The sequence below is a fragment of the Pseudonaja textilis genome, chromosome 3, assembly GCF_049901715.1.
Source record: "Pseudonaja textilis isolate UNSWEBS1 chromosome 3, rPseTex1.2, whole genome shotgun sequence".
NCBI classification, from domain to species: Eukaryota; Metazoa; Chordata; class Lepidosauria; order Squamata; family Elapidae; genus Pseudonaja; species Pseudonaja textilis.
The window spans coordinates 191,661,848-191,674,617 of NC_141992.1; the positions used below are offsets into that span (position 1 = coordinate 191,661,848).

Here is a 12,770-nt window from a genome sequence, read left to right on the forward strand (position 1 = left end):
CCTGTCAGTATAGAAGAGCTCTAGAAACATCAGATGAGCATTTCTTTTTAAGGGAAAAAAACCAGACCGGCTGAATCCCACCCCTGCTCTGAGGTCCCTTCCAGCCCTATGATTGTATGTTCTATATGCAACAAAATGATTTCTTATTGCATTTTCCCATGGCTCTCACTTCTCCTTCCCTGATTATATCTGCCAACAAAGAGCACAAGCAAATTTGTCCCAGCCACCTTCCTCTCTACATAAATCCTGTACAAGACTCATGTGCAAGGAAGCTGCCAAGTCAAGTAAAAAACATCATTTTTCAGGCCTTCTGCTGTCCATGGGCTTACTGAGACTTTGGCCAACGTATCAAGGAGAGAAGATGGAAAGATAATTAAGGCCGAAGGCAAGGGGGAGGACTTTGATAAGCACCACTGAAGGGCATACGGCTGGGGTGCCAAAGGATTTAGTCAAGGATGCTGGGACATGGCCGGAGGCGCTCTTGCTCCTAGATAAGGCCAGGCAATTAGCAGTCTATGGAGGCAATTTTATATACAGTTCTTCTTTCTTAAAAAAGTAAGGAGAGGAAGGTTATATGTATTGCTGAATAAATTCACCTCAATTCAATTGAGGAAGGAAGGAAGGAGAAAGATAGAAAGAAAAGGAAGGAAGGAAGGGAAGGAGGGAGGGAGGGAGGAAGAGAGGAAGAGGTATGTAAGGAAGGAAAGAAGGAAAGAGAAAAAGAGGTATGTAAGGAAGGAAGGAAAAATATAAAAAGAAAAGGAAGGAAGGAAACAAGGAAGGAAAGAAAGACAGAAAGAAAGAAGGAAGAAAAAATATGTAAGTAAGTAAAGAAGGAAAGAAGGAAGGAAGGAAGGAGAATGACAGAAAAGAAAGGAAAGAAGGAAGGATATTTTCATAATCTTTCAATATTTTTGTCCAATTTAATGTGTATAAGTGAGATGTTATTTCCATACAGGCATGCCACCTAGTGTAAAAAATCATTAAGGAATGAAATTATTAACAGTAAGGAAAGAAAGGAAGGAAGGAAGGAAGGAAGGAAGGAAGGAAGGAAGGAAGGAAATTTTCATAATCTTTCAACATTTTGGTCCGATTTAATATGTTTTGCTGAGATGTTATTTCCATACTGGCATGCCACCTAGTGTAAAAATCATTAAGGAATGAAATTATTAACAATAAGGAGCTTTTCCCATAAGCTGTACTTATTTTGATGCATCAATGGTCAAGCCAAGAAATGTTCCCCAGGTTCTGGGTTCTCTTGATTACTTATGCAAAATGAGCCCAAAATTAAGTTATGCAGAATAATCCAAATGCAACCAATTCATCCGGACATAAAATGCCTAGTATTTAGTTAGGGAACTCAGTCAGAGGTTGTCGTGCTCCAATGGCACACAACTTTTTCCCACCTCTTTATTTAACCAATCAATCAACATAGTCTCCAAATTCAGACTTTCCCACACCTGAACTGAAAAACAAATAAGGTAGTATAGTACTGTTTAGCTGGAGATGTTTAGAAGGCTGTTAACAGCTATTTATAGAGCAAATGCCAAAAATATAGTCATAAATAATGGTAGAATTTCCATTTGAGCTTCACCCAGAAAATGTGGCAAATTTTGTTTTAAATTCCCTTTTTGTTAATTGATTTTTTAGCATTGCTTACATCTTTCAAATTTTATATAGTTTTTATGTTTTTACTATTTTATTTGGACATCACCCAGAATCCCCCTAGGGAGAAGATGGGTACAGGTAGTTCTTTACTTATGACAATGGAGCCCAAACTTTGTGTTTCTAAGTGAGACAGTTGTTTAGTGAGTTTTGCCTCATTTTATAACCATTGTTGCCACAGTTGTTAAGTGAACACTGTAGTTCAGTGGCTTCCTCATCAACTTTGCTTGTCAGAAGGTCACAAAAGAGGATCACGTGACCCCTAGACATCGCAACCATCATAAGTATGAGTCAGTTGCCAAGTGTCAATTTTGATCATGTGACTCTCAAGGTTGTAACTGTAAAAAACGGCTGTCAGTCACTCTTTTCCAATGCTGTGGTAACTTTGAACGGTCACTCAACAAACTGTTGAAAGCCAAGGACTGCCTGTTATGCCCGTCAGAGTCTGAATCTGAGGAGGAAGCCAGACAACTGACAGGAAATGGGTGTGTGGCTCCATTGGCAGTGGAGGAAACTGGGGAAGGGCAAAGTCCGGCTGGGCAGATCAGGGGAGAGGGAAAACAAGGGAGAGGGAGTTCAGAAGAAGAACCAGGCCCAACCCCCTTCATCCTAGGGCACACAGGGAGGAACGGAGAAGAGAGCAACGTAGGTTGTGTGGCTTAGGGGGAGGAAAGGGCCCTGATTCCCTTCATTAGCCATAGTTGGGAAGACAATTTATAAGAAAGGCAGAATGTGTGTGGCACCTGCTGGGAACAAAAGTGACTTTATCTTGTGTTGACTTTGCTTATCTGTGTTCCTGGCATCTTCCCAACCGTGTGAGTTTTGCTGTGCCTTCATGTCTGGAATTCTTGCTCCTGCCTTGCCAAACTAATTACTTCTGTTTGGTTTCTTTGGACTTTAAGTTACAGTTTTTGTTGACCATGTTTTGGACTTGATTCTCTGCAGCCAAAGGGTGTTCCTGGGAGAATTTTTCTCCAGCCAGAAGGTAACCTGAACATTGCGGGCAAAGTTGGAGCTATTAAAGGGACTCTTATTGATTATCTGACTGTGTTGCCTTTGCGCCACGCCCCAGGTCATCACAGCCGCCTTCAGTCTGACCTAAGTGTAATATAAAAAATAGTCATCACACTACCTGTAGTTTTAGAAGCTGATAAATATGTCAGTGAATTGAAAGTTTAAACAAAGGTACTATCAAGATTCCAGGCTTACCAATTCCGAGTGCACTTTGAGATGGGCCTGGAGTTTGTACTTATCCGGGGTTGAATAATCGCAATCTTCGGTGGGACATTTCAGCAAAATGTTGCTATGCTTCTGGATGACATGGCGCTTAAGACAGTTTTTGGTGATGGAGGAGTAGTTGCACTGAGAACAGTAATGAAGATGCTCTCGCGTGTGCGTGCGGACGTGCATGTCGAAATGTACCTGGTACCAAAACAACTTGCCTGAAAACAATACAGAGAAACATTAATAAGTTGATGGCCCTGTTCCCACAACTCGGTGTCCTGGTTTAACCATAAGACTGATGTGTTGCAGGAACACCAAAAAACATCACCAGGCCCCAGTCCATTAATGCATACAGAATAAATTAGCCCCGCAAAAAAATCTAAATTGGTTCAACGAATACAGTCTAATCCTGTCCTGAAAATATCTAATCCTATGGAATTGAATCCATTTGGGCACATCTAGTGTCCCCCCTCAAAATAACCCTTAATAACAGATTAGCAGAGTTGGAAGGGACCTTGGAGGTCTTCTAGTCCAACCCCCTGCTCAAGCAGGAAGCCCTGTACCATTTCAGACAAATGGTTGTCCAGTCTTTTCTTAAAAACCTCCAGTGTTGGAACATCCACAACTTCTGGAGGTAAGTTGCTCCACTGATTGTTCTGTCAGGAAATTTCTCCTTAATTCTAGGTTGCTTCTCTCCTTGGTAAGTTTCCACCCATTGCTTCTTGTCCTGCCTTCAGGTGCTTTGGAGAATAGGTTGACATCCCCACCTCTTCTTTGTGGCAGCCCCTCAAATATTGGCAGAGGGATATCATGTCACCTCTAGTCCTTCTTATGGGATAATAGGGTTTTTCAGAGAAACAGGATAGGGATTTTGGTTTGGATAGCAGCTATCCTAAGTTAACATGTTGCGAGAGAAAAAACAACAACCAGCTTTTGGAAGCAAAGCAAAAAAAAAAAATCCTTTTAAATATACTTTTTCTCCACTAAATGAATTTGAAAAGACTTGATGAAATGGATTTAATTACTTCCAGAAAGACAGGAACCTCATCTGGACATAGTTAACTGGCATTCCTCTGCCAATTGTGTCCCTAATGACAAACATTTCCAAAAGGTATTCTGCTAATTGAACTGTTCTTAATGCACAGAGTTATCACATGCACTTTTCAGACAGTACTTGCATCAGGGAGCCTTATTAGCGCATCAGGAGATCAGGTGATGACTACCTAGGGAGGCATATTTTAGGAGAAAGCATTTTTGCTGTAACAGCTGCAGGAAGCAAGGAGTTTAGTTGGCTCAGATTTAAATTAAGAGGGGAATTGATAAAGTAATATGCAGGTCTCGCGGTGAGAAGTTAAAGAATGGGGACAAAACAATTCCATCCCTATTCAAACATAAGTCTCTAGCCGCATATCTCAAGAGTAAAAAAAAAAAGATTTATTAGGAGGAGCCATGTTGGCGTTAGCTGGGTGCAGCCGACACTAAAATACATTATTCATTTCCCCTTTGATCCTGGTCTTCCACCCCACCCCCTGGATGTATATTCTACAGTGAGACACATCCATAGCCAAGAGTCATCAATCATGCTCTCCAGTAGTATTGTTGCGTGCCGACAGCTTTGGGCTGCCAAGGCGATTATCTAAGGCATTTAAGGAATGCACTGTTTTCCCCCACTCCCTTTTTTGCTGGCAACTAAAAAGACTAAAGGAGTATTTTTTTTTTTTAGTTGACACATGGTTTCAACAGAAGGGAATATTTATAGTGGACCTCAAGTAAAATAACCAACTCAGAAAGCACCAAGGATCCCACGAAACATGGTTTCAGGGTTAATAGATGAACATAGGTTTAATATTAAGGCTGAACCTTTGTAGGTTCAAGTTCTTAGATAGCTTTTCCCAGTTGTTTACCACAAGGAGAAGCACAAAATTCCAAGGGTAAAATGTTGCCTTCTTCAATCAAAACAAAGAACAGCTTGGTTTCTCTACCTGACAGTTAAGGCCAGTCAAAGATAAGCTGTCACTGCCAGTGCACTAGAATAGGATCATGTTTAAGAGTTTAGGAATCAAGAGTCCAACTTTTAATTCTTTGGTTGGTTGAATGGTAGTCTTTGCAGCCTCTTGAAACTTTTCTCTATCACGTTCTCTATCTATCTATCTATCTATCTATCTATCTATCTATCTATCTATCTATCTATCTATCTATCTATCTATCTATCCATCCATCCATCCAGTACTAGAAGTTCAAACACTTCTGTTGGCCTGTGTGGTGGATTTGGTAGGGCACAACAGAACAGATACTTTCCAGTATGTTTAACTCTCTTCTTACCCACTTGGTATTATTTTATGCCAGGGGTCTCCAAACTCCCAAAGCATGAAAAACTAATAAGTGACAAAAGAGATTAATGGGGTTTACAAACGGATGCTCCAAAAGATCTTATTGCGTGGCATAAAATGGGTCTCCAAACTTGGCACCTTTTAAGACTTGTGGACTTCAACTCCCAGAATTCCTCAGACAGCACTGTGTTTGAAGTGTTTGAGATGCTAGTGCTACCTCTATTCCAAGCTCAAAGAGTACCATAGTTCATTCATGCTTTTCCCTAATTCTTTTTGTCTAACCAGGTCTTCTGCTTCTTTATCCGATGTGCCCTACTCCTGCTTTTCCCAGACTCCACATCGTCACTTTTTACTTAAGGCAGGACTAGGAACAGCCTCAAGGTTCTAAATCCCAGATCCCTCTCTAGGTTCCTCTCACAGGGCAGATTGACGCATTTGAGAAGGAGTCGAATCCTGAACTCTGCTTCTCCAAGAGAGCTACAAATAATTAATTTCAGAAGAATAGCTACACTCCTTCCTTGGGCGGCCTTAAGAAATGGATCCTTAATCCTATTGTCCTGGTGATTACTATGGAAACCAACATCTGCTATTCATGGTCCTGGGTGAAAACAAGCCATCAACATCCTGCTCACCACAGTATTCACATTCCAAGTCTCCGTAGACCTTCCTGATCTTCTCACACAAGGCAGTATTCATTTGTTGTTTCTGCAGGTTGTCCAAAATCTGCATAAAGGCCGCAGCTCCAGTTTGATCCTCTGAAGGTTGAGGACCAGACTCTGGATTCTGGTGAGACTCTACACTGGATTCTAGAAGGGGAAGGGAACTGGAGGTCTCGTTCTTTTCAAGGGTTGAGTGGTTGACTACCTGATGATCAAGACAAATGGACTGGCTCTCTTCTTGGGTGTCAGGAACACTCTCTGGACCTTGGCATTTCTGGTTCAATGTGGAGTTTTCGTCTCCCAAAAGCTGTTCAACGTCACACTGGGCGTTCACTGAAGAGTCAAGTGGCAGCTGGTCTTTGGCCAAACAGGTTTTTTCTCCATCTGGATCTGGTGGAGTGTTTTTCTGTAAAAAGCTATCTGACGCGTTGACCAAGCTAGCAGGTGGGGACAGCAATTCGGTGAGCGGCTCACACATGGGATCCGGTGTGTTTGGTGCTGCTGATGGGCTTTCAAAATCCAAAAGGAGAGCAGGAGGTGTCCCCAAACTCTCCGCTGGGTTATTATTTTCACAGCTTCCCTCAATGGCATTTCCTTCTCCCATGCAAATAGATTTTACTACACAGAGTGCGTTGGAGTTTAGAAGCGACAGTTCAGCAGCCGTCTGGGACAGTTCCTCTCCAAGGGCTTCCTGTTGGATGTCTCCTCCGGGTTCCAGCAGGCAGAAGCTCTGATTGATGGAATTATTAAAAACGGACATCTCCGGCAATTCCCCGTGTGCGTCTTTGATGTGCGAGCGGAGCCTGATGGAGCTGACGAATTTCTTGGAGCACTCGCTGCAAATGTACACAAAAGGGTGCTTGCGGACGTGGAGCTCCAGAGCTTGGTACTTGGTGGCTCCGTGGCCGCAGAGCTCGCAAGCGAAGGGTCTCTGATCCCCGTGGACCAGCATGTGCCGGTCGCGATCCAGTTCATTCTTGAACTTGCGTTCACAGATCTGGCAGTCGTACAAAAGTTGCCTCTTGCCTTCCCGGGTCATCAAGCGGAGCTGGTCGAAGACGTTCTTCACCTTTTTGTCCTGCAGGTCGTGGGCTTCCTTGATGTGCTTGATCAGGTTTTTGACATCCGAGTATTTTTTCTTGCAGAAGCGGCAGTGCTGCTTGATCTTCTTGTGGACCCTCTCCACGTGGACCTTAAGGTGGCCCTTGCTCAGGCAGGTGAAGGGACAGTAATCACAGGAGAACTTCTCTCCCGTGTGCTTCCGCAGGTGGACGTTCAGGTTGGCTTTGATGGCGCTGGCGTAGCTGCAGAAGGAGCACTTGTAGGGCTTCTCGTTGGTGTGGATCCTCAGGTGGGCCTGAAGGGAGTGCTTGAACTTGAACACCTTGTTGCAATACTCACAGGTGAAAATCTTCAGCTGAGTGGCTCCCAACCTAAGGAGAAAAAAAAAAGAATCATAAATCACGAAAGCAAACATGAGAATAACAGCCATTCCAATAGGCCAGGTTGGTCCTGAGCAATACTTCAAAAGAGCTCCTCACCAACAATCAACATCCAGGTAGCAATAGCATTTACTGCCCCATAGCATTTTATAGCACTTTCTGGATGGTTTACAATGTAAGCATTATTTACCTATTGCCCCCAACAATCTGGGTCCTCATTTTACCGACCTCAGAAGGATGGAAGCAGGGGTAGGATTCTACCGGTTCGGCCCGGTTTGGCCGAACCGGTAGCTCCGAAGATCATCTGGGAGTGAACCGATTTGCTCCGACAATCAGCTGCTGGGCCCACCTGCCCAGGCTCCACGCTGATCTTTATTTCCTGCTTTTGGCGCTCAGCTGCTTTGCGCGGCGCAGCAGATTGCCGCACGTCAGCTGTTGAAGAGACAGGGACAGTGCAGGAGAAGGTAAGTAGGAACGCACCTGTGCGTGTGCAAAGTGCGCCCTCCAAGCCACACCCACCGAACCGGTGGTAAAGCACTTTGAATCCTACCTCTGCATGGAAGGCTGAATCTACCTTGAGATCAGGATCGAACTCCAGACTTTGGGCAGAGTTTGCTTGCAATATTGCACGTTAACCACTGCACCACCCTGAACTCTTGGATAAGCAAAGATTAACAGTAGGATTAATATTTGACCAACAATCTAAACCAGGGGTCTCCAACCTTGGCAACTTTAAGTCTTGTGGACTTCAACTCCCAGAATTCCTCTGTCTGAGAAATTCTGGGAGTTGAAGTCCACAAGTCTGAAAGTGCCAAGGTTGGAGACCCCTGATCTAAACAATACCCTAATCAAGAAATGACCAACTCAGGAAACCAAATTGAACAGTACACAACAACCTAATCAAGGAACTGTCAAGAATGTTTCCACCAATACTGACAAGGCAAGCCATTGTATTTAACCCCTACTCCTATCTAGCACTGATGGTGTCACCTAATTGGGTGATGAAATGTCTGAAAGGAAACAACCAAGCTCAGACAGTACCAAGGGTCCCACAATTCAGCCTTGAGCTACAAATATTCTCTTCCATGAGGACTACTCTTCCAGTCTACTCTGACCCATGCTTCCCAGCAGTGATGGAGGCTTGGGCTGAGAAACAGAAAAGAAACTAGGGGCCTATATCTACTGTTAGGTTTAACACAAGTTATGTTAAATTAGAGTGCTAATAATGTTAGCATTGCTATCATCCTTTAGAGTTAGGGACATGAAATTTCAGAATGTATTTTATAGTAAAGTTTCTCAAATATAATCCCTCACCGATGAAGCGCTGAAGGCTACATTTTCTTCAATAAATCTCCTTACTAGCTAAAACAGAAAGAGATATTCAGGGAATATGGAATGGATTCAAAGACAGAATAAACACAGTGATATTCTAATTAAATCCTCAGCCAGAATTCTGATTGAGAGCTTATATGATCATTCCTTGGATAAGTAAAAAGTGTTCTGGCTATCCAAAACTGGCATTTTGATGCCATGTGGTAGTGGCTGACTTACTCACTGCATTTTACTCTATTTTGTATTTCTTTTTTCCTTTGGATTCCTCATTGCTTTCTTCTTGCAGACTGTATCAGCAGAGATCATCTGTAGTGGAAGGTAGTTTGAAATTCCGTTTGGCTCCTTTCCAGAAGAGGCAAAGAGGCAGCGGAGCTTGTAATCTCTAGTAGGTAGAAATATAGCTAAGGTGGCCACTCCCTAGTAGCTTGGAATATATCTTACAGTTGTGCAAATAGTTGCTGTAGTCTGACAAGATCGATATCAGGCCCCAAGGATTCCTTCTGAGCAGTTTCTTTATTGTTGTTCGCCTACAGACAGAATCTTGCCAGAATAAAGGGACTATCTACATAACTACAGATACACTCTGTGAACTGCTGGAGAAGGGTCATCCTCGCCATCTTCCTGCTTACCAGACATTCCAACTACCGCTGCCTCTTTGCTCTCTAGGAAGTGGCCCCTCGTTCCTGGGACTCCAGAGTACACTCCACCACATCATACAGCTCCCTCAATTATGCTAATAGCTTCTTGAAATTAGGTCACCTGACAAGCACACAATTTTATATATGCCATTAGCTAAATAGGGAAAAAAACAACAATGCAATGTTCCAAATAACAGCCTAATTGCTACCTAACTTTTACCAAGAAAGCGGCAGCATTCCCTGAACGATGAAACATCCTTAGCATGAATTAAAAGCCCTGGAATTTTAAAAAGGATGCCTATAATACATTTAGCATCAACCCGGGTCTCCGAAGCATCTTTCCAAAAATGCCATGATTGCTCCTTCTCAGTAATTTAAGTTAGAGAAGGTTTCTTTCTGCCCGGAAGGCTGCCCTGTACTTAAGATTTGTAAATGGAGATTACCTGCTTGATTTCATTGGTTGCTCATAAGGAGTTTGCTGAATGGCATATTCCTGATAACCTCTTCGCTGAGATGAGTCTGCCACAGAGGTTTCTGAGTTGACGGGCGGCTCATTTTGGGGGGAAGCTGCTTCCACAGGGACTATCTTTGTGGCACCTGCAGCAAAAACAGAAATGCAATTCACCTAAAGGCCTCTGAAATACTACACAGGATAAGCAGAATGCAGGTAGTCCTCAATTTACCACGATTTGTTTAGTGACCATTTGAAATTGCCAGCAGCGTTGGAAAAAAAAAAAGCAACTGAGGAATAGTTGCTAGTCACAGTTGTGACCGTTGCAGCCTTAACCATGGTCACATGATCTGAATTTGGATCATAAGGCATTTTCACAAGCCATTTTATTGCTCTGGGCTCAAGCCTTGTTTATCTGACTGTTGTCTTGGCAATGGAGCTTCCTCCTAGCCTTTCAAGGCCATCCCCTATACCACTACTGTGGCCTCTCTACTCTAGTCATCATAAACAATTTTTGAAAGTTACCCTTGTAGCATTCGAAGCTACACACCAGCTTCTGATAACAAACTCAAGATATTTATTGCAGTAATATATCTTACAACAAGGCGTACTAAAGCTCAAAGCTTACTTTAGAAAAAAGAGCCTGAAGACCACAAATCCAGGGGTGGGATTCTACCGGTTTGGCCCAGTTCTACAGAACCGGCAGCTCCAAAGAGCAGCTGAGCCCGAACCGGTTCACTGCAATGATGGTCTGGTCGTCTGTTTGGTCTACCTACCCACCCAGGCTCTAGGTTGTCCTTTAGTCTCTGCGCTTTCCTTCCTCAGCTGCTTTGCGCGGCACAGCTGAGTGCCGCTCGTCGGCTGGAGCAGGGAATGTTTGTTGGACCCAGTAATTTGTAAGTAGTGCGCACGCGTATGCAGTGTGCATGCGCACACAGTGCGCACGCGTGCGAAACGAACTGGTTGTTATGCCAGTAGGATCCCACCCTTGCACAAATCTCAAGAGTGTCCAAATGCAAGCAATGTCCATTTCCAGTCCAAGATTCCCAGCCATCAAGAAGCGTCTGGTCAGAGCCATGAGGAGGAAATTCGAACATCTGTTGCCATCAGAAGCCCACTACCAAAGCCATCTCTTTTGTAAGTGGACATCAGCTTGGACAATAGGCTGAGAAAGATGAGTCTCCTCAAGAACGCTTCCTTTAGCTAATTCCTTTCGGGTACGAAAAAGCAGTGCCATATGTGAAGAGTTCAAACGACCTATCGGTACTTTATTGCTCAATGCCTGGCAGTTTGTATCTGGGCAGGACTAGTTGAGATTCACCGGTATTCAAGGGGAGGTTCGGACCTTGTCCTCTTTAGCCTATCTAATGATTCCAGACTAATCCCCAGCTCCAGTCCTCCACCAGCTTAACCAACATCTCCATATATACCGTATTTATCGGCGTATAACACGCACAGGCGTATAACACGCATTCCCTTTAATATGCGGCGGGCGCAGCGTCACGACAGCTGCGCCGCCGCTAGGCACTATTGGGAACGGGACATCGGCGTATAACACGCATACATCATTTGCCCCCTATTTTCAGGGGGAAAAAGTGCGTGTTATACGCCGATAAATACGGTAAACTGAGATTCAAAGTCATCAACTCTTCAGCTTCTGAATCTGAAAAGCTAGATTGATCCCTAAACGTTCCCCTATAAATAGCCCTACTCTGAAACTAGAAGCAAATCTAACCTCGAGAGAAGGAAGAAACATCCGGTGGTAAGAAATGGCAAGCCAAGGAACGATTAAACATTGCTTCTTCTCATCCAATCATTCACCAATTCCGTTTTTTGCTAGTTTCTCATCTCGGTATTATCACCCGAATTCTGAAATATCCCTACTGAGTTTTTGCGAGCAACTTTCTGTTTTTTTTGTTTTTAAAGAATAACACCGCTTTTGTGCAGCAGTAGATGAGCAATCTTGAGATGTGAACAATAGGGCTTCATATTTTAATTTCAACGTAAGAGCTTATCTACAAAGGCCATGGGGAAAAAACAGCAAAGAGAAATGAGTAGCAAACAATTAAGAAGACAACCTAAGAAAAAGAGAGTACCTGGAAAGAAAAAAGATAAAGCTAAAAGCTGACATTTAGAACAGAATGGGAAGCTGTTTGATAAACAATAATGAGTGCTTTTTCCCTCCATAGCTCATCTCATTTTTTCCCTTTATTGCCCATCAAGCAGTTTTACTCATTTTTATTTAGAGAAATAACATACATTTAAGTGTTACGTGTTAACAATGGAATATGGGGCAAATATGGAGAATGGCAAAAAAAAAAGTTTTGAAAAGACAGATTTTTTTAAAAAAAATCAGTGGAGGATAGAGGTAGCTCTCAGCTTACAACAACTTGCTTAATGAACATTCAAAGTGCCAGCCAGGGGCACAATTTGCCGGTTCTCTGAACTGTGCAGAATCATAACAACCGGTTCTATAGAACCGCTCTGAACCGGTAGAATCCCACTCCAGAAAATGGGGCAGAACTCAATAGAAGTCTCACTTAGCAACATAAAATTTTGGGCTCAATTGTGGTCGTAAATCAAGAACTACCCTGCCCTTGGTTGCTTGGAGACAAAGAAGTAGCAACTGGATGTTTTTAAGAAGAGATTGGACAACCATTTGTCTGAAATGGTATAGGACAGTGATAGCTAATCTTTTTGGCACCAAGTGCCCAAAGTGCACGTGCACGCATCCCCCAAATGCAACATGCACGCACTTCTCACGTGTGAGCCCTGCCCCCTCGTGTGCACGTGTGCCCCCCATGTGCCCTCCCTGCACATGCAACCCCCATATGGGTACCCCCACACACATGCATGGCAGAGACACGAAGACCAGCTGGCCGGTGGGAGGCGCATATGCACAGAGAAATGGTGTTGTGGCAACTGCTTGTGTGCCCAGAGAGAGGGCTCTGTGTGCCACTTTTGGCGTGCGTGTCATAGGTTCGCCATCACTGGTATAGGGGCTTCTTGCTTAAGTAGAGGGTTGGACC

The 12,770-nt window shown here is 43.6% G+C and overlaps 1 protein-coding gene across 2 annotated transcripts in view; it reads right to left on the reverse strand.

Moving 5' to 3' along the window:
* ZFAT (zinc finger and AT-hook domain containing) overlaps positions 1–12,770 on the reverse strand; it is a 121,499-nt gene that overhangs the window by 65,667 nt on the left and 43,062 nt on the right. For both annotated transcript variants that reach the window (XM_026703688.2, XM_087931734.1), the window contains exons 5-7: positions 9,734–9,887; positions 5,852–7,311; positions 2,875–3,107 (exon numbers count right to left, since the gene is read on the reverse strand). In XM_026703688.2, coding sequence (XP_026559473.1) covers positions 2,875–3,107; positions 5,852–7,311; positions 9,734–9,887 — 1,847 coding nt within the window. The remainder of the gene's footprint in view (positions 1–2,874; positions 3,108–5,851; positions 7,312–9,733; positions 9,888–12,770) is intronic.